Below are 24,567 nucleotides of genomic sequence, written 5' to 3' on the forward strand. Positions count from 1 at the left end.
TCTCTGGAGCTCTCTCAGCCCCACCCACCTCACAGGGTGTTTTGTTGTGGGGATAATAGTAACATACTTTGTAAACCGCTCTGAGTGGGTGTTAAGTCATCCTGAAGGGTGGTATATAAATCAAATATTATTATTATTATATTGCATTCTTGTGTCACTGTGTATTTGTGTGTGTGGGGGGTCCCCTACCATTTCACCGCACTGTAAAAAGGAACTCTGGTTAAGTAAAGCTGTTTACAGTGGATGTTTATTCTAGTAGAAGAGTAAGATTCAAGTCTATCAGCACCATAAAGATCAACAAGATTTCCTGGGTATAAACTTTCAAGAGTCAAGCTTTTTGTCAGATACCTCCAAAGCCACAATTTCCACCAGGGGGGAAGTGATTTCTAGGGATCAGTTGTAATTCTGGGACATCTCCAGGCCTTAAAGGTTGACAGTTCTATTTATATTGGGTGGGGGAAAGTAAATTTTAAAAGCCACGATGAACTCGATGAAAGAGTCTGACATTTCTATGGAAAACTGTACAGGTCAAGTACGGTGAGTATACAGAACTGATGTAACTTCTTTTTGCTTATGTTAAGCAATTTTAAAACTGTAATGATTAAGAAAAGCATCGATTCCGTTTAAGCCCTGGTTAAGACCAGAGTTTCTCATTTGAAAGCCTCTTTTTGAAGTTCCTTTACTGTAGCCCCCCAAATTCCCCACAATTCTTCAACAGATTATGTCAGACTTACATGGAATTGGACTGTATTCATGACTCCCTCCTCCCACTGCACTATGAGCTCCTACCATCCTTTAAAGTGCCCCAGGACTCCTGTTTAAATTTACCCAATGAACAAGAAAGAAGGGCAGGAGGAGGCCTTATTGGCACAGAGTACTGCGAACTAACCTCTCCTTAATGGGAAGTCTTTCTTTGGAAGGTGCTGTGCGAACTGAATGCCGAGGGCGCTACTTTTGGATATGGATGGATAAAGCTGTGGTAGGCCAGAACGTGTGGCGTTACGGGGTCTTCAGTAAGTATTGGGGTAGATCAGCTCTTCAACCTTATGTCTAATCCAAGGCCTGTAGAAACTACAGCAAGGGGCAGAGAAGTGCTCCATGCATGTTTAGATGCATTTTTTAAAAAAAAATCCTGTGGGGGGAAAAATCCTAGTAAATCTATGAAAATCAGGGACTTTGTTCAGGGGGAACGCAGGAAAACGGAGTTCCGGAACCTCTTGATTGCCCTCCACGCCAGTGGAGATCCCCTCCAAACTCCTCTCTGTCTGGAGATCAGGGGGCGGGGCCACTGCCCATGTGACCATTTTCTCCGAGGGCAACCCATGGAGTGCCACCACCTCTTTCCCCAGAAAAAAAGCCCTGATGAAGATGATACTTCTCAGGGGGAGTACATAGCATAAAAATATGCTGGAGCTTGCCTAGTGATCCAGTGCTGCATTGAATCAGTGGGTCAGGAACAGACACGAGAGCGCAAGCTTGCTTTGGCAAATCTATTTTATAAGCCATCTTTGCACCACTGATTTTGCGAAATGCTGGATGCTGCTGGGCTGTTGCCCTTCAAGCCTGGATGCCTGTTTTCTGGAACCTGATAGGAACGTTGCATGAGAAACGCTGGCTGACAGAGGGCACCAGAGATTTGAGAGCCTGTGCAATGCAGTATCGAGCTAGGCTGTGGGAGTTCGGATCCTGACTTGGCTATGAAACTTGCTGGGGCGGGGGGACTCCAGGGGGATCACTTGCTCTCAGCCTAACTGCTTCTCAGAGTTGTTGTGTGGCTGAAGTAGGGCAAGGAGAACCATGTAAGCTGCTCTGAGGTCCTTGGCAGAAGTATGGGATTACTATTCACTAACGGAAATAGAACAGTGCCAACCACTCAGCCATTTGAGGTCAGGCTGCCAAAGATTGATCTGCTGCGCTTTGGTTTTTTCCCTAGACAATCTTGGCCAATACATCCCTATTACCGATCAGATCGCCTCCCAGTGTGGTTTCACAAGTTCCACCGATCTGTATGGCAACCCTGAGATCAGAGTATCTTTCCTGGCGTGTTCTGTCCAGAATTTGGTAAGCCCCATGCCTTGCAGGTGTTGCTTTGTGAGATACTTGTTTCCTGGGGTCCTTGAGGCTCTGTGGTGTGTTGAAATTTACAAGGCCAAAGTGCTTACTGAGGCTTCCATCCTTTAAGGCACAGCTAATCTTGGCATTGTAGTTCCTGACGTTTCGCCAGCAGCTGTGGCTGGCATCTTCAGAGGTGTAGCACCAAAAGACAGAGATCTCTCAGTGTCACAGTGTGGAAAAGATGTAGGTCATTTGTATCTACTCAGGAGGGGTGGGGTTGAGCTGAGTCATCCTGTAAGAGTTTCCCAGGGTGTGGAATGCTAATGGCGGGAGGCTTCACTGTAACCTGAGGAGGTTCTTTTGCATATGGATTGGTGCTTGATGTGCTAATCTTCTCTGCAGGGCTATTGTCGGGTGTGGAGTGTTTTGTTGGCCTGGTGTTTTTCAGAACTGGAGCCCATGCTCTGTTCATTCTTAAGGTTTCTTCTTTCCTGTTGAAGTTTTGCTTATGCTTGTGAATTTCAATGGCTTCCCTGTGCAGTCTGACAAAGTAGTTGGAAGTGTTGTCCACCAAAATACTGGACAACACTTCCAACTACTTTGTCAGACTGCACAGGGAAGCCATTGAAATTCACAAGCATAAGCAAAACTTCAACATGAAAGAAGAAACCTTAAGAATGAACAGAGCATGGGCTCCAGTTCTGAAAAACACCAGGCCAACAAAACACTCCACACCCGACAATAGCCCTGCAGAGAAGATTAGCACATCAAGCACCAATCCATATGCAAAAGAACCTCCTCAGGTTACAGTGAAGCCTCCCGCCATTAGCATTCCACACCCTGGGAAACTCTTACAGGATGACTCAGCTCAACCCCACCCCTCCTGAGTAGATACAAATGACCTACATCTTTTCCACACTGTGACACTGAGAGATCTCTGTCTTTTGGTGCTACACCTCTGAAGATGCCAGCCACAGCTGCTGGCGAAACGTCAGGAACTACAATGCCAAGACCACGGCAATACAGCCCGGAAAACCCCCAACAACCATCGTTCTCCAGCCGTGAAAGCCTTCGACAATACACAGCTAATCTGTTTTAAGTGATCCAGAACATGCCCTTGTGAAAGTGCCACCGTGCAGAGTTTAGAATCTTGTTCAGAAATATGTTTGTAATCTATTTATTGTATTGTTTATTCACTATTTATTACACTATATGCCTGTCGCACTTTCATTATGGTTGTGACTAAAAGATTTGTGTGTGTATTGTTTATATTTTGATGATGATGATGATGATGATGATATTCAATTTATATACCACCCTTCAGGACAACTTAACTCTCAGAGTGGTTTACAAAGTATGTCATTATTATCCCCACAACAACAATCACCCTGTGAGGTGGGTGGGGCTGAGAGAGCTCCTAGAAGCTGTGACTGACCTAAGGTCACCCAGCTGGCTTCAAGTGGAGGAGTGGGGAATCAAACCTGGTTCTCCAGATTAGAGTCCTGTGCTCTTAACCACTACACCAAACGCTCCAGTTTTTGATTGTAATCCCTGGGAGGGTCATGCCCTCTTCTTTGGCAGGCTTGTTCCTGAGGAAGCCTCATTTTTGTGAGAGAATTCTGAAGGACTAGGACTTGCTGAAGTTCACAAACAGCAGTTCTCCGACTTGGTATAGAGTGATTTTTCTTGAAAGTTGGTTGCATGGCCAAGACAGGAGAAGGTGTGGGAGATGAGGCTCAATGGCATATTTAGGGTTGCCTCTGTGTAATATGTAAAACATGACCTCTTGCCCAGCAATGCTGTTCTTAGCGATACTAAATGTGAGTAAAAATGGGTCCCTACAATGATGGAGAGTATGATGGCAACATCCTTATTTTGCATGTGGGTCCCAGAAAGTACTGTAAGTCTTGAAGCAGGTTCCAGTTCAGAGTTTGAGAGCCACCTGCTTTAAGGTACCATAGGACACAATTTTTTAGTGCAACAAAAGGCTTTGAGCAAAGCAATGTGGTATAGTGGTTAGAGTGATGGCCTAAGATCTGGGAGCCCCAGGTTTGAATCCCCATTCTGCCACGGAAGCTTGCTGGGAGACAGGGCCAGTCACGTATTCTGAACCGAATCTATGAGTCTGTCTACGTGAGACATCTGAAGAACACGTGTCAGGAGATGCAATGGTAGCCGGGAGGGGTAGTTTAAAAAGACAAATCCGGTGGCAGGGCAAAGGCTTTGCTTGCATTGGAGCTGTGTGAAGGGGCTGTGAAATGCCAGAAGGGAAACTGCAGCCCATTATAACCTCTCTAAGTCCAAGCCTGGACTTAGAGAGCAGCTAAGCAGCTCCAGCCGGTTTCCCTTCCTCGCTGCCTTCTGGTTCCGATCCCACACGGTTTTAGACTGGAGAGGTGAAATTGACAAGAGCCTCTGGGGAGGCAAAGATGAAATTAACAAACCCTCTGAGGCCAGCTCATCTTTTTAAACCACGCTTCCCAACGAACATTGCATCTCCCTGCACTTGACGAACACACGCCAAAGCATCATGTGTAGAGACACTCTGCCTTACAGGGTTGTTGTGAAGATAAAAAAGAATAGGGGAGGGTAATGTATGCCTCTTTGGGCCTCCATTGGGGAGAAAGGTGGAGTATAAATGAAGTAAACAAGCATTTCAGAATGAGAAAATTTTAAGTATTCTTTCTCTCCAGTTTGACCAGGAATTCAGTCTGAAGCTTCAGGTGGAAATAACCAGTCCCGCAAACCTGACTGTGGCTTATGATGTGTCCATGAACTGTCCCCTTGATGCCCCATGGAGCCCCAGGGAGATTGTCTGTGAAGAAAACTATATGGAGGTGAGCTGACCGGGGGTGGGACCGATGTACTCCTGGGCACTGAAGGGGCCTTTTAGTCCGTGTTCATTTGGGTTGAACAGGAAACTTGCAATCAACTTCCGCCTATAAAAATGGTGGTGCTTTGCATGCAGATATTAAAAGGGGGCTTTGTTGAAGAGGGAGGAAAGCACGTGATCATGCAGAATAGGTCACAAGGGAGGCCCTCTATCCCCCACCACCTTCACCCCATTCTATAACCTGCAGCAAGCAGCTCTTGCATGTCATACTCCGAGACAGCCAATTGGCAGCTTGGATGCAGCCTCCAGTAAAGCTGTTGGGCATCTAACGACCCTCTCTAAACTGAATCATATTTGTTGGGGATTATGGATAACAAATTGGAAAAAGAGAATAGTATTTTAATTTTATATATAGCTACAGCAGCACGCTCTTATATGCTCAAAAATGAAAGTGCAAGGATCTATCTTTATTGGACGATTGGACAGGAAAGATGATGGAGTTAGCTGAGATGGCCAAACTTACAGTGTTAATCAGAGACAAAACACTCTCTATACGCACGGCAAATTGGAAACCCTTTATGGACTATCTGCGAGAGACAAAGAAAAATGAATTAATGATTTGTAGTTTTGATTTTTAAGAATAAGGACCTGAGATATCAAGATGAGACACAGAAAAAAGATTAATTAGACCACAAGCTGATTGATAAATAAAGGAGGAAGTGTTGTAGGCGAAAAACTGTAATGGATTAATAATATGTTTAATATGCTTTTTACTTTTTTTTTTACTTAGTAGATTGATATGTAGGCCATTGTTGGCTCTTTGTAGTTGTTTTTGTTATGTTTTACTTTCCTTCGTTTGCTCTATCTTTTAACTTTTTCACAATACAAATAAAAAATAACCCTAATTTGAATCATGGCACGGACAAGGCATCGACCCATTCCTGTTTGCAAGGCAAAGCAATGCTTAAATAGTAAGATGGCTTCCATTTGTGGTTTTGTCAATAACAAACATACTTGGAAGGGCTGTGGCTCAGTGGAAGTGCCTCTGCTTTGCATGCAGAAGGTCTGAGGTTCAATCCCTGGCATCTCTAGTTAAAAGGTGATGTGGAAGACCTCTGTCTGAGATCCTGGAGGGATCATGTGTCCATCTGAGTAGACAGTAGTGACCTTGATGGACCAATGGTCTGATTCTGTGTAAGGCAGCTTTGTGTGTGAATGCTATGTCTTGTTGCACATGCTCCATAACTGAAGCCCTGACTGGTAGATGGCATCGACTTGGTTGTGTGGGATTATTGGTGAGGAGGCTTAGTAAGCTTTTGGCAAATCTTCATTCTGCCCTGCAAACCACTATCTTGAAGAGCCGATCACCCCACTGCAGTTCTGAAAGACCACTTGGTTAAATGTGTTAGCTGACATGGGATTGGAAATTTGCAGGGAGATATTGCTTCCAGCATGGGGTTGAACATTTCCAGCATGGGGTTGGAAACTTGCAGGAAGATGTTGAATCAGCTGACCTGGAGTTTCCGTTTCAGGTATCCGTCCGGCGTGCAGTCCCAGGAATAGCAAGTGAAGCCCTGAATGAAGACTGGGTTGCTGCGTGGCCGGTGGTAAGGACTTGGGAGGCAGTGAAATATGCTGGAATAAGAGAAATCACAAGGGAAATAGGAAGGAGAGGGTTAGAGGAACTCTATATGGCTGCAGATAATCAGCTGGTGCCACTCTGTGCTGTCTGCTATAGGCAAATGGCTGGCTTCTCTTATTTTTCTCCTACCCTTTCTCAGTCCCCATCCTTGATTCTCCTCCATTTTATCCTTGCACCAGCCTTGTGAGGTAGATGACCCTGAGCACTCAGATAGATGGGAAAGAGGAAGGTCACATCTGCAGACTTAGGCAGCCTCGACTAGTCTTGGGGCTGTGCATGGGAGATAGTGTTTAACCCTTCAACTTCCACTCTGTTAAAACCAGACTCTCCACTTTGTAGCTACTCAAAGGAGAAAAGACATACCGTTTAAAAAGAGGGGAAGGAGTGCCCTTTTGAAGTGCTAATGAAAAGCAAAAAGCCTAGTTCTGAATAACAAAACGGAACAGAGGTTAGAAAGTTAAAGGCTTCCTAACCTAGCCCTACTACAAACTGAAACTGCATGAGCTGTCACTTGCTGCTCCATGGAGAGTGTCCTGTGCACATGGAGCAGCAAAACATGGGAATAACTCTTCCCCCCAGCACTGTTTTGATTTAGACTGTGAACCACTGTGTCATTCTTTGACCTGCATAGCCCAGGTGAGCTTGATCTCATCAGACCTTAGAAGCTAAGCAGGGTTGGCCTTGGTTAGTAATTGGATGGGAGACCTCCAAGGAAGACCAGGATTGCAGGGGCAGGCAATGGCAAGCCACTTCTGTTGGTCTCGTGCCATGAAAACTCCACCAAGGGTTGTCATAAGTCAGCTATGACTTGAGGGCATTTTCCACCTCCACTGTGTCACACTGGCTCTCAGTCTTAATGTGTGCTTTGGGAAAGAAGTGGCTTCTGCCCCTTTTAGTATTCATATTTGCTGCCTTTCTTCCCACTGGGGACCCAAAATGGCTTGCTTCCTTTTCTTCTCCTCTGTTCTGTCCTCACAACAACCCTGTGGGAGTAGGCTAGACTGAGAATGGGTGACGGGACCAAGGTCACCCAGCAAACGTCCGTGGAGATACAAATATTGGTCTTCCAGATCATCATCCTGACACTCTAACCACTACACCGCACTGTTCCTTTCCAGGCCCAAGGGGCTATGAACCAAGTGTGGCAAGTGGTCTTCCACTTCCAGAACAGCTCCGTGCAGAACATGATGGCCACCCAGGCCCATGCCTTGGGCTATGGGGTCAACACCACAGCGACCCGCGTGCTCTTCCGCACACCCTACCGCACGCTGCAAACAGAAGTTTCCATGGTAAGGAGTGGGGAGGAGTGATGGCATATGGCTAGTAGATGGAGAACGGGTTGGTGGCTGGCGCTGGGAGGAAGATGGCTTGTCGACTGCGGAAGGGAGTCCAGTGGTGTCCCAAGGAAAAGATCTGCAAGAAGAACTGTGCTAGATGATGCCGAACACATTGTCTGGAATGGCCCCATACTTGCCTAAAGATATTGGACAATGGGTGGAAGGAGTGTTGATAGCTCCTGGGTGGCTTTGATTCAAGGAGGACTAGTTGAATCCACAGTGCCATATTTTGCCTTGCATAGGAGCTTAAAATACTGTTCCTTGTGGTACATCTGGCCCTGAATGGTTCCATCTGAGTACTCGAGCTAACTGTGCTTCTTCTGTAGGTGCAGGGCCTGGAAGTGGAGGTGGCGCGAGCGACTGTCTTCTACAAGCAGGCCTGGATGATCCTGATGGTGGACACGGCGGTTGCTTGTCCCATCAGTGAGTCTTTGGTTCGGGAAACTAAAGCTGGCAGTACTGCCCGTGGAACTTCTTGACACTTGGACATGAGGATGATGTACAAGTGGTGTGACTAAACAACTGTGTACCATTGTGGAGAAATACTGTAGTCATGTTGTGTAGAAGCCATGTTGTCGTGGGGAGGTCAGGATCCATGCAGGTCCCTAAAACATGCCCCTTAGACATTGGGAATAATGATTTCCCCACTTCCGAGACCTGCCCAGTGTTTTGTTTTTTAATGGGGAGAGAGAGAGAGAGAGAGAGAGAGAGAGAGAGGTGTGTGTGTGTGTGTGTGTGTGTGTGTGTGTGTGTGTGTGTGTGTGTGTGTGTGTGTTGCACTCACATTCTTGTACCCCATAACAAATTTCTTGTTTGTACAGAATACTATAATACTAGGCACAGTTTCTTTATATTGGTCTTCTGGTACCCAACTGAAAATTCAACAAAAAGTGCCCTAAAACAATCAAGAATGTTTGCCCTGTTCCATGCACCTCCATCTTAAAAAAATGAGAAAAGAGCCCTTGGGAAGCTGCCTTTTTTAGTGGTGGCTCTTCCTCTATGGAATGCAATCTTCCTGGCTGATCATCAGTTTGGTGCAGTGGTTAAGAACGGCAGGACTCTAATCTGGAGAACCAGGTTTGATTCCCCACTCCTCCACTTGAAGCCAGCTCAGCCCTCACCAACCTTGCAGAGTGATTGTCGTGAAGATAATAACAACACTCTTTGTAAACTGCTCTGGATGGCCATTAAGTTGTCCTGAAGGGCAGTATAGAAATCGAATGTTGTTGTTGTTATTATTACCAGTGGTACCTAATTTGTACAGTTCTACCGTGAAAAGCATTAGCTTCCCCAAGCTTTTGTTAGCTCTTCTCTCTCTCTGTATTTTCCCAAACTTCTTATAAGCTACAGTCTGTGCTAGCTTCTTGCACTAACTGATCAGGCCAGATCAGTAGTCGCCTGGAAGGCTTCCAAGCAGCCTCCTGGCAGAGGGGCCATATGACCATCTGGCCCCCTTATATTAGTTACAGCTGATCATCTGCCCCCCCCCCATATGAGTTATAGCCTGATTAGAAAGGCCTGTTCCCCTCTTTTACCCACCCCTCTGTGTTTTACTGGTAGGAGTTGGGCTGCAAAGCCGCTGTCTGGGGGAGAAGTTAATGGAACTTTTGCTGCTTTATCCATGTTTTAAATGTAACTTACATTTTTATTGTGGTAACCCACCCTGAGCCACTTGCGGGGAGAGTGGGATAGAAATCCAATAAAATAAATGAACTTTGTGGTCACCAGTTTGAAGCAACTCCATTACTGTGAACACAGCCCCAGAAGTGATGGCTTAAAACTGTGCGTTTTTAAAACACCTCTAAAGTGAAGTTAATTGATTTAACATTCATACATTCTTAAAACTGTTGCTGTCTTCCCTATTAAGCACTTTTAAAAAATTGCATCGTCTCATCAAAATGTACAGTGGCTAACACAACCATTTAAATAACTATAATATAAAAAAATGTTCAAACTCACGTAAATTAACAAAAGGTTGTTCAACCTTCAGGTGGAGAAGATGGCTCTGAATGTGTCCAAAACTGTCCCTTTCTCCTGCAGACCCTCCGGTTTTCACGGCCTCAACACTGAGCTGGGTGACTCCACGGATCCTGCCCTCCCTGGTAAAGTTCCCAGACCAGTATCGAGATGAAGCCATTGAGATGGGCCTGGATGGGCGCGTGATTGATGCAGCCACTGTTGTGAGGAATAGATACATCTTCCTGACAGATGCCAATTTCATCAGCATCTCTGTACCCATTGGGGCCCCTGGAGGGCTCACAGAGGTCAGTGTGAGCTGGGGGACTGTTATCTAGAATGCCTTGGGGTTGGTCAGGAATAACAATTGTAGCCTCTCGAGGAAGATGGCACAGACAAGTTGCCTCCACCTCTCTCTCTCTCTTTCTTTTGGATCCAGCCTGTTACTGAACTCCCTTGATTTGGGGCGATTCCGCACGGCTTACCTGAAGCCGGGACGTTGCGGAACATGCCGGCAAAACCGCGGAAGGTTGCGTTTTCTTGCATGAGTTTTGCGCGACATTGTGCAAAACTTGCACGAGAAAACGCAATCTTTCGCATTTTTGCCGGCATGTTTCGCAACGTCCTGCAACGTTCCAGCTTCAGGTAAGCCGTGCGGAATCGGCCTGGGAGGGGATGCACTCCTCTTTGCTTGATTTGTGCCTCAGACTGCCACAGTGGTATAAAAACGTATTTATTTGCTTCACTTAAAGTCTGGTTTTATCACTAAGATTCAAGGCAGGTTACTCGATTAAAACGATGCAGTAAAAACAGTGCAGTGCAATCAAAGCAATAAAACCAGATTCCAAAACTGGAGAACAAGGCAATATAAACAGTGTAGTATATATAATGTGTGTGTTATGTGCTGTCCAACCTATGGCGACCTTATGAATGAGAGACCTCTAAAATGTCCTAGCATTAACAAAATATACGATAAACAATGTAATAAATTTAAACATGGTTGCAATGTTTTTGGCAAGCTATATGGAGCTGCTTGAGTCAGGCAGGTGTTATATTGGTACCTTCAGTGATACTAAACTCTTAAACTACCAGAATCTATGTACTGACTTGTTTGTTTGTAAGAAGAAAAAACTGTAACAAAATATTAGCATGTATCCAACCACACACTTCTTAAGACTTCAGAAAAGGAATGATTTCTCCCCCCCACTTTGTCCCCTGCAATGCCATCTCTACTCACCTTCTTCTGGAACGGGGCTCAACGTCACGAAAAAACCGTGGAAGATAGCGTTGTTTTGTGCAACATCATGCAAAACTCGCATGAGAAGACGCTATCTTCTGCAGTTTTTTCGTGACATTGCGCCCCGTTCCGGAAGAAGGTGAGTAGTGTGGAAACGGCCCTGATCTGTTCATATATTCTGTTCCTAAAGGGAGCAACCTCTGATTGGGTCTGTGAAAGAAGATATATGATTGAACAGGTTCGCAACTCAGGCACATCCATTTTAGCTGCATATTTTCATATATACTGAGCACCACAGAACATTTGATAGACTTTGTGCAGAACCACAAGTGACAAAAGGCACAGATTGGACACTTGTCAGCTTCCCTCAAGTTTTGATGGGAAATGTAGGCAGCTTGGCGGAATGTTGGACAAGTGACAGTTGAAAAGTCCATTGGACAGCAGTCAGAGAGCGAAGCTGCGAGACCAGGATGCCTACATTTCCCATCAAAACTTGAGGGAAGCTGACTAGTGTCCAATCTGTGCCTTTTGTCACTTGTGGTTCTGCTCTTTGTTTCAAACACAATGTGCCTATATGTTCATTGCTGTTCTCTCTGAGGGGACCCTAAATGACATGGCAATAGAAAAATACAACCAATAACCATAGCCATCTTGAGATGTTCCCCAGTAGGCTGGCTTGCCCTTGGCTTCCAGCCTTGGGCTGTTGCCAAAAAGCTTGTCTCTAGCCATGCCTGAGTTTTATTCCTGGAGACACGAAAACAAAAGCTCAGATTGTTACAGTAGGCATAGCTCCATTCTTCCCTATTCCCTCTCCGGAACCCAAGTTGCAAGAATAGGAGAACATGGGTAAGAGAACAAATGTGCTGAGGTGGGAGGTGGTGAACCAAGATGAATTCCCCCTAGAAACAGTTTCTAGGCATGCCTGCATTGGGATGCTATTGCTGCCGCCTCTTCTGATTGTAGAGTGATGTGATTGACAACCACTATGGCACGACGTACAGCATTAAGCTGCTGCTGGACCGCAGGTGGCAAGGAGACGCGAGTGACCGGACGCGCCACCGCAGCCTGAAGGCCATCCGCACGCCCTTTGCCCCTCACACGCCCGTGTTCATCAACCGTAAGCGTATTGAGTCTTGACTGGGAAGGGAAAACTGGGAAGAAAAAACTGCTCTGCGTAAAGGTCCTGCCCCCACAAAGGAGGGAGAAAAGGAGGGAGAGTCAGCCCACCTTGCCCCTTGCTCATCTGGGGGGTCTGTCTGCTAGACTGATCTGCACAGTGGCTCGTCTGAGTTGGGATCTGCCTTTCCCGGGCCGTGCATGGCCCGTCTACCCTGAGCTGGGCCAGTCCAAGGTGGGACATGAGGAGCCATTGGCTCACCAGGAAATTCTCCAGCGGTTATAATGAGCTGTCCACCTCCTTTTTTGCCTGGAGATTCTATACAGGCCATTCCAGATCTGACAAAGGTTGCCAGCTAACCAGATTGGTGGGGAGAGATGCTGGTGAAATGGAGGCAACTAAGGTTCGGCAACGGCTGACCTTTCCCTGCTGGCACTGAATAATTTGCTCTTGGAAGTCTGGCAGAGGAGGATTGCTGATCTTTCCTCTTGTATGTGTTTACCACAAGGGGCTCACATCTTTACAGGAAGTTGCCATGTAGGAGGGGGAAGTATCCTGGTGATCAGGTCCTGTGGCATGGCTGGGGGGCACCTTACACTGCCACATTACTGAATTTAAGTGGGCCTGGTTAGTGTCTCCATGGGAGAGGACTTGTGTGCCCCCAGAAGTTCCATGATGAAAAAAATGGAGTTAGGAAGCCACACTGTGAGCTTCGAACTGCTATGCAGAAGACATGAGTCTGTCTACATGATACACCTTCGATGAGAACGCTCAAGTGTAGAGAGACGCAATATTAACCGGGAAACATAGTTTAAAAAGACAAGAGCCAAAGACTCTTGTCAAGTTCACCTCTCTACAGGAGGGTAGTTTAAAAAGACAGAGCTGGTGGAGATCATTCCTCAGAGGGTTTGTTAATTTCTTCTTTGCCTCCCCCAAGGAGGGGTGAAATTGACAGAGCCTTTGGGGATGTGAAGAGGAAATTAACAAACTCTCTGAGGAGCAATCTTTGCCAGCTCTATAGAGAGGTTGAAATTGACAGAGCCTTTGGCTCTGTCTTTTTAAACTATGCTTCCCGGCTAGCATTGCATTTCCCTACACACGTGCATTATCGTGTATAATGTCTCATGTAGAGAGGCTCATAGACTCAGGGGTGATACTAAAATATGATCTTGCAGATCAGGGCTACAAGCTGCTCTAAAAGCCCTTTCAGTGCTTCTGGAAAGTGCTGAAGCTGCTGCCATTCAGAGGAAAAGTAACTGCTGTAGTTGGGAATGACTTCTAGCAATGCCTGTCTGCTCTGGCAGCTCCTCTCCAAGGTGTGGCTCCTCCTTTCCAGATACCATCCCAGAGAAAGGCTACTTCGACGTCAGCTTGGGCAACTTCCTCCCTGACGTGGCGCTGGTGACCATTGCTATCGGTGGCAAGCCCTTGACTCCTGAAGAGCTGCGGGGTCGCGGCTGCAACCTGGCCGAAGTTCCCCATCCCAACAACACCAGGGCCTTCACTCTGACGGTTCCTTTTGAGGATCCTCTGGTAGAGCAAGAGGTAAAAGTGGGGCCTGTAGGCAGCTCAGCGGGGTGACGTCTGCACCCCTGGGGGTGGCAGCAGAGGGAATCTCCTACTCATACTTAGTGAAGGGTTGGGGGCTTCCTGCTATATGCAGCCTCTCATTCAGGAAGTAGTTTACTGTGGGTAGCCATGTTGGTCTGGTCTGCAGTAGAACAGCAGTCCTGTAGCACTTTGAAGACCTGCAAGGTTTCCAGGGCATAAGCTTTCAGCAGCTCCCTTTGTCAGATTTCTGTTGAAGAGAATTTTAACTCTCGAAAGATTACACCCTGAAAACCTTGCTGGTCTTTAAAGTTCTACTGGATGCCAATCCTGCTCATTCAAAGGGGAATCTCCTGAAATAAACAGTTTGTCAAACTGAAATCATTCTTTAAGTCTTCTAACAATCTGGGAACACTTTTTTTTTAAAAAAAAAACCTTGATTTTCTTTCCAATAGGGAATCCAAAGTAGTTTGCAACATTGTTCTCCCTTCCTTCATTTCAGAGAATCATAGAATTGGAAGGGTCCTCCAGGCTCATCTAGTCCAGCCCCTTGCACAGTGCAGGAAATTCACAACTACCCCCCCCAACACCCAGTGACCCCTGCTCCATGCCTAAAAGATGACAAAACATCTCCAGGATCCCTGCCCAAACTGGCCTGGAGAAAATTGCTTCCTGGCCCCAAAGTGGCGAGCAGCCTTACCCTGGGTGGGTAAGAAGGGGCCACAAGAAATAAGCACTATGTTAACCCTTCCTGCCCTCATTAGAACCCTGTGGGGTAGGCTGCCTCTGTGACTGGCACAAGGTGACCCAGCAAACTTCTGAATTTGAGCCTCCCAGATCCTCAACCAGTTTTCTAACTACTATAAGCAGGCAAAGGTTCTTCCTGTTATGTGTCTGCACAACTGGGGTGTCAAAGCTGTGTCTACACAAGAGTTGCTCCGCTAGATCAGACCAGTATTCCATCTAGTTCAGCATCCTGTTTTTAACCCTTACTTGATGACACTTCCTCAGCATGGGACTGCAAGAAGCATTCTGCCTGTGAACATAGAGGTCCCATCCAGCTGTAATGACTCACAGCCAGCAACAGCCTCATCAACTTGTCCAGCCTCTGGTGTAATTCTTTGCTCAGAGACAGCCCTGCACAGAATCACCACTTTCACCGATCAATCCATGTGCAACGATGGCTAAATAGACAACGGGGCATTGTAGAAAATGCTAGCAAAAGTGGAGATGCTGGGGATCGAACCCAGGACCTCATACATGCAAAGCATGCGCTCTACCACTGAGCTACATCCCCTTGCTTGTGTTTTTTTTTGTTTTGAATAGTGGTCAAGAAAATGAAAGATGATTCTAATTCTGACCTGTAATGCACACATTGGTCCACAGCAAAATCCAAAAACAGAAGCCGTATGATGCACAGCAGAGTGCAAGGTTTTGAGCTGTCCACTACGCTTCATCAAGCCAGATGTTAAATTAAAAAAAGGGGTGGGGGTGCAGAATACTTAAGGCCTTGGGTAAAATGCTGAGCAACTCTGCAAACTTGAAATTCTGAGTTGAAAACACAGCTTCCATTGTGAATATATGGGCTCGGCGTGACTTGGGGCCTTCTCTTCTTGCAGTATCTGTACGACAACATCCGGAAATATACTTTGCCCTTGATCTACACCCTCAGCCTGGTCCCCAGGAACAAACCTCTGATCTACCCTGCCGTCATAGAATGCGAAGTCCCTGATGTTGGTGAGTCTTCAGGCTGAGAAACTCCTGAGCCGTTTCTCTGTCCTGCAATTGATTGTGTTATGACCATGCCGCATAATCTGCTGCTAGTCCAACCTTTTTGCTAGCCTTCTCTGGAATTCCTGACATCAACCTGGTAGGGCTGGACACGCGGCTGTTAAGTGGCAGTTTATATGCCTTGTTAACTAGTGATTTCTGAACCAAGGATGCTGGATGACATCGTTTTATGAAGGGCTAGGGCTGTCCCTCCCACAAAGTTTTTTACTTGACTGTAAGGTCTGTACAGAAGTAAAATCCATCCGTAAGAGAACATAATTTACTAACATGGTTTGCATGAACATAATTTACGAACATAATTTACTAACATGGTTTGCATGAACATAATTTACGAACATAATTTACTAACATGGTTTGCATAAACCATGTTAACTCAAGCTGACCCAGTGTGCATCTTGAGCTACAATGTGTATGGGAGATCTCTGGAGTTCACAACCTTTCTTTTTAAGCTTGAATGAATATTACTTGTTTCTTCTAAGCTGGATGCACAATGCCATATTCTGCATCTTATCCAGTGCTAATTTTTTCAGCTTCTTATAGGATCTGCATTTTGTGTATGTATGTTGCATGCTGCAGGACATTTTTCCATAATGTCTATACCATCCCCCAAGTCCAGAGGCAGGAAATGGCAAACCTCTGCAAGTTTATTGCCTTGAATATAGCAGGATTTGCTATAAGTCTACTATGACTCGATGGCGCTCTCTACTGCCAAGTCCAGGCAGAGGGCATCAACAAATATATGATTTTAAAAAGTGTAACATTCCAACATCTAGACAGTTCTGATCCGAAGTGTGTATTGCAAGAAAAATTCCTAATTTTACAAAGCTGCTGAATTGGGGCAGCTGTGTGGACAAGAAGGGACATTAAGCCTTGAATCCTATGTTGATTTCCTGATAGAAATAATTCTGATCTCTGCTAGCTGCTAACAAGGTATACACTATAGTGTGAAAAGGCAACACCTTTTTCTTTAATGCCATTGAGGGCCTGCTCATAGATTTCCCCTGTAATATGTAAGTTGAGTTTTTAGAAAATTCCTTTTGTATGAGAGAAAATTCTTCCTCCCGCGCTTCTACCGATCACATATGTTTTTTTTAAAAAAATGCTGCCCAATTAACAGGGGTATGGTCTTCAGCCTCTTCTAGTTATAATCATAGATGTCACCACCTCTGTTGGTCTCTTGCCATGAAAACCCCACCGGGGGTTGCCATAATTCAGCTATGACTCGAGGGCAAGATTTCATTTTCAATATAACATTATGAAAGCAGCAGTTACTGCCCGCAAAAAAAGTTTGTGGCAATTTTGACAGATAGACACAATCCAGGTTTAGAAGCAGTTCATAAACCCTAAGGTTCTTTGCGAGACATTGCAGGAAACTATCTCCTAACTCTTTCCTTCCATGCCCTCAATGCTGCAAGTCCTTCCAACCGTTGAGGGCTTCTGTGAGTCAGGAAGGATCAGCTTGGCGATGTCCCATGGCAGTCTGGATCGCTACTGGGTCCCGTATATCGGGGGTCTGCGGCTGACAGCTGAGCTTGCTGAGTCCCAGAACTATACAGCACACAGTGATGGCAGCCGTTTCTACTTATCCGTCCCTCTCCTGGCAGCTGGCTTGGTGTATGAGGTAGGTGTGGGCCTGGGGTTTAAACGGGTGTCTTGGCTTAGCACTTGGGGGAGGGGAGCTTTTTTTTTAACAGTAGCTGCCCAAATGTGCGTGGCTGTGTTGTGCAGGATATCTCCCTTCAAGGACTGACCGCTCGGCTGGACTTCAATCTGAGGAATAACAAGACTTTAGCAATCATGGTGTCCTTTCCCATTTCTTGCCATTTCCCTACTGGGAAACTCGTTGGTAAGTGAACGTCTGGGAATTTTAGGTTCTGTTAGTATAGAAGCCCCTGTGGATGTGATAGAAGTACTCTAGGTCTTGGCTTTGAACAAGGCTCCAATCAAATGGGAGGGCTGGAGAAACCAGTGCCTTTAAAACTGTCATTGTGTAAGAGTATGGGATTGTTACAGAAAGCAAAGGAACTGGCCTGCATAAGGGGTGATTTCTATGGCAGCCAACTATGGTGCAATTGTCATTGGTTGTAAATGCAGTTACAGAGGTAGTAACGATACTATACTCCCGCAAAGGGTATAGGAAAGAAGCTGTGACTCGGAGTCTCTCTACACGAGGTGTCTCGGCGTGTGTTCGTCAAGTGTAGGGAGACTCAATGTTTGCTGAGAAGCATAGTTTAAAAAGAGCTGGCAGAGATCGCTCCTTAGAGGGTTTGTTAATTTCATCTTCGCCTCCACAAAGGCTCTGTCAATTTCACCTCTTCAATCTAAAACTGAGTGGGATCGCAACCAGAGGGCAGCGAGGAATAGAAATGGCCTACAGCTGCCATCCAGAGCCGGGCTTGGACCTGGAGAGGTTATAATGGGCTGAAGTTTCCCTTCTGGCATTTCACAGCCCCTTCACACAGCTCCAGTGTATAGCAAAGCCTTTTCCCTGCCGTCGGCTCTTTCTTTTGAAACTACACTTCCCAGCTACCATTGCATCTCCCCACATGTGTTCTTCGTGTGTCAGATGTCTCATGCAGAGAGACTCTTGGTGGGGGAACACCTGGTTACGATATCCACTTAAAGGCACTTAGACAGTAGCGAATGACTGTTTTCTGCAAGAGGCCCTGGAGGGCAGTTAGCAAACAATATTAAGCTGGATAGACTGATAGTCTTAACTGGAAGAGGCAGCATCCCGTTTCAGTATAACTAATGTGCTATTGTTTTGGGCTCAGTGTGTTTTCCCAATGGGACTATAGCAGCCACAGTTCTCAGTTTGGACACCAAACCTGCTTTGGACCCCAGGAGGACCCACCTACGAGACGAGAGCTGTGGGCCGGTGGCTGCAGATGAATCCAGAGCCCTCTTCTCTTTCCCAGTAGCCACCTGTGGCACAACAAAAAGGGTTGGTAGGATTTCTTTCTTAAGTATCCTGGGGGAGCAGAAGCGAATTAAGATGGTAGGGTAGCTGGAGGAGCTTATGGGCAACTCCAGAATAGAGGCAGTTAGCTGGACACTTCCTATGGCACAGGGCCTATCTTCATTCAGCCCCACCCCATTTTCTGATTTTGGGGCACTTCCTAAGTTGCTGTTCTGTCAGTTTCTGTTCCATGGATCTCCCCCAAAATATCTGCACTGATCAGATCAGGCAGAGACAGATTCAGTAAATGGATTTTTAAAATTCAGGAATCACAGTACAACCAACTACCATAAGGCAATTGCCGAGAATGACTGTTTAACTGTAACAGTGCTGGCTATATACTCCTTGCCCCTCCCTTTTCCTACACTAGAAAACTAAACTGTAACTATGTAACTTCCCTACCTTCTATAACTGACAGGCTAACCCGTGTCAGACATTAAACTGCAGCTATGTAACTTCTGCCTTCTATGCCAGACAGGTTAACCCCTGTCTGACATGTTCCAGGGAACTGAGAGATATCATCTGCTAGTTTACGTGGTTATCTGCCAGCTTGGAATCAAAACCTTGTTACCTGTTCTTCAGTTTGGTTTGTACCCTAGAGTATTGGCTAGATGACTGAAGAGTTGAGGACTTAAATAATTGCCTGGTGGAAGTCCTTGTGCCATAATGCAGTGGAGGGAAACATTCAGAACCTTTCGAAATGGGTCATAGTCCCACCTTCAGTCCTTGATACCGCCAGTCAAAAAGGATTGGTTGGTGGGTAATTGAGACTCTGGAAAGCAGCTGCCAGCCAGAGCAGGCAACACTGGCTTTTGGTCTGACTTGGCATAAAGCAGATGTATGCATGTTCTGAACTGGCCCCTTTGGTAGCCAGCCACAGAGCCAAACGTGGAATTGCTTTTGATTTTTCCCCCAGTTTGAAGGTAATTACTTGGTGTATGAGAATGAAGTGACCTTCAAGAGAGAAATGATTCCAGAAGCAAAGCCGGTTATTACCAGGGACTCCCAATATAGGTAAGGCTTAAAAGATGGGTTGTATCTATCCTCATGTATATGAACTGTAGCTCTCCTTATTTATACCCTGTTTTCCCGATGTCTGAGGTTGCTAACAACGGACCCATTTAGCCTAACAGTGAAAAATAAAACAGCCTCACATCCTTTTAAAAAGTACCACCAAAAGAATTCTGTTGGTACGATGAGAACTTGGCATATGCCCTCTGGACCAGTTCCAAAGGCAGTGATGGCTCTTGATTTAATGTCAGCATGACTCTCCTTGGCATAGACACAAGTGACAGAGCTTCTATGAGAACCTCTAGTGCACAGCTGTATTCAGGTTCATGGTTTGGGGCTATGTCGAGCAGGTAGCTGAGGAGGTCCACTTGTGTTCTTTTCTTCTAGGCTGACTCTGCGCTGCCATTACCCCCTAAACGAGACACTCGGAGTGTGGGCTCAACGACTCCTGGGGGGAGTGGTTACTCCTGTGCCCTATGCCCTTGGGGCTATAGGTAAGAGAATTGTACATCCCTCAGGTCCTTTGTAGATCCTGAAACGAAGTATGTAATCAAACATGGTGGGATGACTGCTATCTTCTCGTTCACTGTTGGGTTTTTTCCTCCTTATGTGGTTGATGCATGAAGTAACCCTGTGGGAATGAATGGAATGTGTCTAGTTAGTGAACTGGCATGCAGGGCCGTATTAACCCATGGCCGGGACTCTAGGCTTTCAGGTATTTCACGCCACCTCCCGCACTTCAATCTTTCACCTCACTCCAGTTGACAGTCTGACCCTGGTACAGTAGGTACTAAACCACAGTACATAGCCCTTTATCCATTTTGGAGGTCGCCTTCTCAAGAATTCTATTCACAATTTTTAAAAAATATTTTTATTGTGCAAGTAGACCTCTTCAGGAAAGCACATTTTGGGGGTATAGTTGTTCAATACTGTAATATTTTGAAGTGAATAAAACTTTTTACATATTAAAAATATATATAATTTATGGATAATTTGTTTCACTTCAATAAGGAAGCAGTTAATTATCTTATTAATAGACGTGATATAAGAGACTCAATTGTCATTTATGTGGGGGTGTGCCTAAGAAAAAAAAATGACGGGCCCCTAGTCCCTGAGGGGCCCCTAGGCTTCGGCCTAGTCAGCCTTATGAATAATACGGTCCTGCTGGAGTCGAGTGAAAAGCCTGTGTTGTGGGTTTCCGACTATGTATTTTTATCCCAACTGACCTCCAAGACAGAACTACAGGTGGATGGTGTTACGTTAGGGTCGGGGAGGCTCACGTTTGAATCTCCACTCTAGTGTTGAAGGTCAAAAGGCAGCTGGGGTCAGTCATTCTCTCGGCCTAACCGACCTCACAGCGTGGTGGCCAGGGTAAAGTGGAGGAGAGGAGAATGGTGCTGTATGCTACTTTCAGCCCTTTCATTGGAGAAGCAAAAAGGATATAAATAATGCTTTTAAAAATGGCGTTTCTTGTGGTTATCTGACCTTCTGAAGTAAATTAGGTGAGTTGCTGTCAGCCTAACGGTAACTCAGCCAAAATTGTAGCAGTGTAAGGATTTGAACCTGAATGCTAGTTTTCTGTTAGTCTCAGGTGAGTAGCCATCTTGGTCTACAGTAGAAAAGCAAGATTTGGTCTACAGGAGAAAGAGCAAGATTCAGGATCTAAAGAGACCAACTAGATTTCCAGGGCGTGAGCTTTCAAGAGCTCAAACCCTGGAATCCTGGTTGGTCTTTAAGGTATTACTCAAGGCTCATTTCAAGGGGGAATGCGCAGGAACGCAGTTCCGGCAGTTCCCCAAAGAGGTCACATGTCAGGTGGCCCCGCCCACCTGACTCTTGGCCATTTGGGGCCCATTTCAGCCTGGATTGGGACCGAAACTGTCCAGATCAGGCCTCTGACAGGTGGTGGATCACTCTCCCATTCAGCAGCGGCCCGATCCTGACCATTTTGGGCCCCTTTTTGGCCATTTTCAGCCCCTTCTTGCCATTTTGGGCCCAATTTCAGCCCTGAATAGCCAGGGTTGAGTCCAAAACAGCCAGGATAGGTGAAATCCTGGCTGATCCTGCACTGGGAAGGGGGTTGGACTAGATGGTCTGTATGGCCCCTTCCAACTCTATGATTCTATGAAATCAGGGGGTGTGGCATATGCAAATCAGTTATGCTAATGAGTTCCCCCAGCTCTCTTTCTACTAAATGGCCCCTGGTGTTACTAGACTGAAATCTTGCTTTTCTAATTTGTGACTGCAATCACCAAACCACACTGGCTCAGTCACATGACCTTTTCTGTACCCAATTATAACATTGGGCCAAGCTACACATGACGAAAGACACTTGCCTGGCAAGTGGATTGAGTGGAGGGCAAGTGAACAGGAAGAAATACACTTGCTGTTCAAGTGTCATTTGTCACTTGTAGCTTGGCCCATTGCAGCATGTAAAATGCAGGCCAACAGGATACATTTTTAGAGACGCAGAGAAGTAACTGCCTACGGTATTGTTAATGTTTGCTTAACATTTTAAGTTAACCTCACTGCTTTCCTCTGGAGACCCTCTTGCAGCTTACCGGCAGGAAAGATCCATGGATGGACACATCTCCTTCCAGATGGCGGGTCATATTTCGGCAGGTGAGCCCTTACCCTCCCCCAAGAGGTGCCATTTCAGTAAGGATCGGTTTCTTCAGCCCAGGGAAGCAGCTGTTCTTAAACGATCCCCTTGCAAAGAAGATCGCAAACAAGTGGAAGGTGTCTAATAAAAGATCGGATTATGCTGTAGCATAGTGGTTATGTTAAGTGGCTGGGGGGGGAAAGCTGTGGAAGAGTGGATTGATTTTCCATACTATCCATCCACTAGGTAATGCTGCCCAATCTGGCTTTTATAGTCTTGCCAGGACACCTTCCAAACTTATTTTCTGGTTTTGGCTTTTCTGCAGCTCTGTTTTACAGATAGTGCTTGAGAAGAGACCGATAAATGTATATTTTAAAGAGAGACGAAGATTCACCTTTTATTACAGTATAGTTGAGTTTTGCGGGTGGAGGGGGGGATAGAATAACCTGGAAATTCAGAAGGAAGTAGGAGATACTTTTCATTAAAATGCTGCCAGTCAGCCCTCTGCTTGTTCGAATCTCGCTTCTGTCTTGAGCTTTTCCTTATTTGAATCATATGGGTTCAGTGGTTGGGTTGCAAATCAGCACTCTGCTAGTTTGACTATTGCCATCAGCTGAGCAGGTGGCCTTGGGTAAGCCACTCCTTCCAGCCCCAGCTGCATTGTGGGGATAATAATTGACTTTGTTCAACCCTCTGAGTTCGGCATTAATTCATCTAGAAGACCAGTATATAAGCAGTTGTTGTTGTAGTAAGTGGTTGGGCAGTCAATCAGCACTCTGCTGGTTCAAATCCCACTTTTGCCATGAGCTCTGCAGGTGGCCTTGGGTGAGCCAGTCCACTTAGCCTCAGCTCCCAAGCTGTATTGTAAGAATAATAACACTGACCTCTTTCACCACTCTGAGTGGACACTAATCTGTTCAGAAGAGTGATATATAAGCACACTGTTGTTATTATAAAGGACCTGGGATAGACGGTTTGGCGCTATCTGTGTGGGATGCTTGTTCCTCCATGTATTTATCCAGTTCTGTACTAAAGTGGGAAGAACGCAGCCCAGATTTTCTAGCCCCAATATTGTATCTTTTATTTGTCTGCCGGCCCAGTGGACAGCAGTACCTGCGCAGGCCATCTGTGTGAAATAGGAAAGGGGTATGAATGGTGAAAGATGTCTTCATGGGAGGTGTGTACAGCTTATGGGTCTCAAATATACATACAACACTGCTGCCTTTCACAATGATGTACCCTGCACTCAAGGCTCCTGTTTCTTCATCTACTAGCCATGCCTTTTGGCTTGAGCCAAACATTGTAAAGGTCTTTTATAAAGCAGAATATGAAACTTCCAAAGTCAGACCCTGGCATGTAGTAATAGAACTGGGGGAGTCTTCAATGCAAAACTTCAGTGTTCGTTGCATGCACAACCTTGCTTCAGTTATGCAGTCATTGTGTATTTTTTTTTCAGGAGCAACTGAAACCATGAGGTTCTGGTTTCCCATCCTTGGCATGGCTCTGTTTGGGTTAGCAGTATTAGTAAACATAACTGCTTAACAGTAAAGAAAATAAAATTTAAAAAATCAAGACTTTCTTTGTATTCTGAGTCTTTAATGGGCCAAAGAAGGGGTGTACCAATAAGCACTGTAACTGGGTACATTTCTCCAGGTCTCAATGAGATTGTTGTATCTGGATGATACCATCATTTCCAATACAACTGCTTATACAATAACAATATAACAGTAATAATATAACAATAATAATAATAATATTCTATTTGTATACCGCCCTTCAGGACAACTTAACACCCACTCAGAGCAGTTTATACAGTATGTTATTCTTGCGACAATCACCCTGTGAGATGGGTGACCTTGGGTAAGTTGCAGCTTCTCAGAGCACTCTCAGCTGAGAGAACTCCGAGAAGCTGTGACTGACTCAAGGTCACCCAGCTGGCTTCAAGCGGAGGAGTGGGAAATCAAACCTGGTTCTCCAGATTAGTCCTGCCACTCTTAACCACTACACCAAACTGATGAAATTCTCCAAAGTTGCTGCTAGCTTCATGGCTGGAACAGGTGGAGGTCAACCAAGGTCTTCCCATTCTTTTCCTTATTCCATGCTGACGGCAATGAAGCTTTAAAAAAATTTTTTATACACTTCAATGGTAGCATGCCTAATAAATGCATCAAAGTAGTAAGCCAAATCTCTCAAAGAAAAAAATTGCAGATTGAAAATAGATCGACATAATAATGCACTTCAGGAGTTTATGTTTCAGAGGGATAGTAAAAGAGCAAGATTTGGGTCAGGTAGCACCTTGAAGGTCAACTAGATTTCCAGAGGATGAGCTTTTAAGGGTTAGAGCTCCTTTTGTCAGAGGACAGCATGATTTTTTTTTGTTGTGTATACAAGGAGGGCAGCCTTGTTAACCTGTCCTAACAAATTAATAAAAATGTAGTGGTACCATAAAGACTACAGATAAATGCATGTCTATTTCAAT

The 24,567-nt window shown here is 45.5% G+C and overlaps 1 protein-coding gene and 1 non-coding gene across 2 annotated transcripts; one reads left to right on the plus strand and one right to left on the minus strand.

Annotated features, from left to right (window-relative positions):
• Positions 1-946: 946 nt before the first annotated feature.
• Positions 947-23,630, plus strand: LOC129339772 (uncharacterized). Its single transcript, XM_054994355.1, has 17 exons — positions 947-1,013; positions 1,934-2,061; positions 4,749-4,892; positions 6,421-6,495; positions 7,649-7,819; positions 8,194-8,290; positions 9,908-10,131; positions 12,024-12,177; positions 13,514-13,722; positions 15,345-15,462; positions 16,932-17,137; positions 17,245-17,362; positions 18,291-18,460; positions 19,392-19,489; positions 19,874-19,980; positions 22,031-22,108; positions 23,545-23,630. Exons 1-17 carry the CDS (start codon positions 965-967, stop codon positions 23,628-23,630), a joined length of 2,232 nt encoding a protein of 743 aa, XP_054850330.1. The 5' UTR covers positions 947-964.
• TRNAA-UGC (transfer RNA alanine (anticodon UGC)) lies at positions 14,951-15,022 on the minus strand. Its single transcript has one exon. It is a non-coding gene; the product is annotated as a tRNA-Ala (tRNA).
• Positions 23,631-24,567: the final 937 nt, after the last annotated feature.

This window comes from Eublepharis macularius, chromosome 12 (assembly GCF_028583425.1).
Source record: "Eublepharis macularius isolate TG4126 chromosome 12, MPM_Emac_v1.0, whole genome shotgun sequence".
Lineage (NCBI taxonomy): Eukaryota > Metazoa > Chordata > Lepidosauria > Squamata > Eublepharidae > Eublepharis > Eublepharis macularius.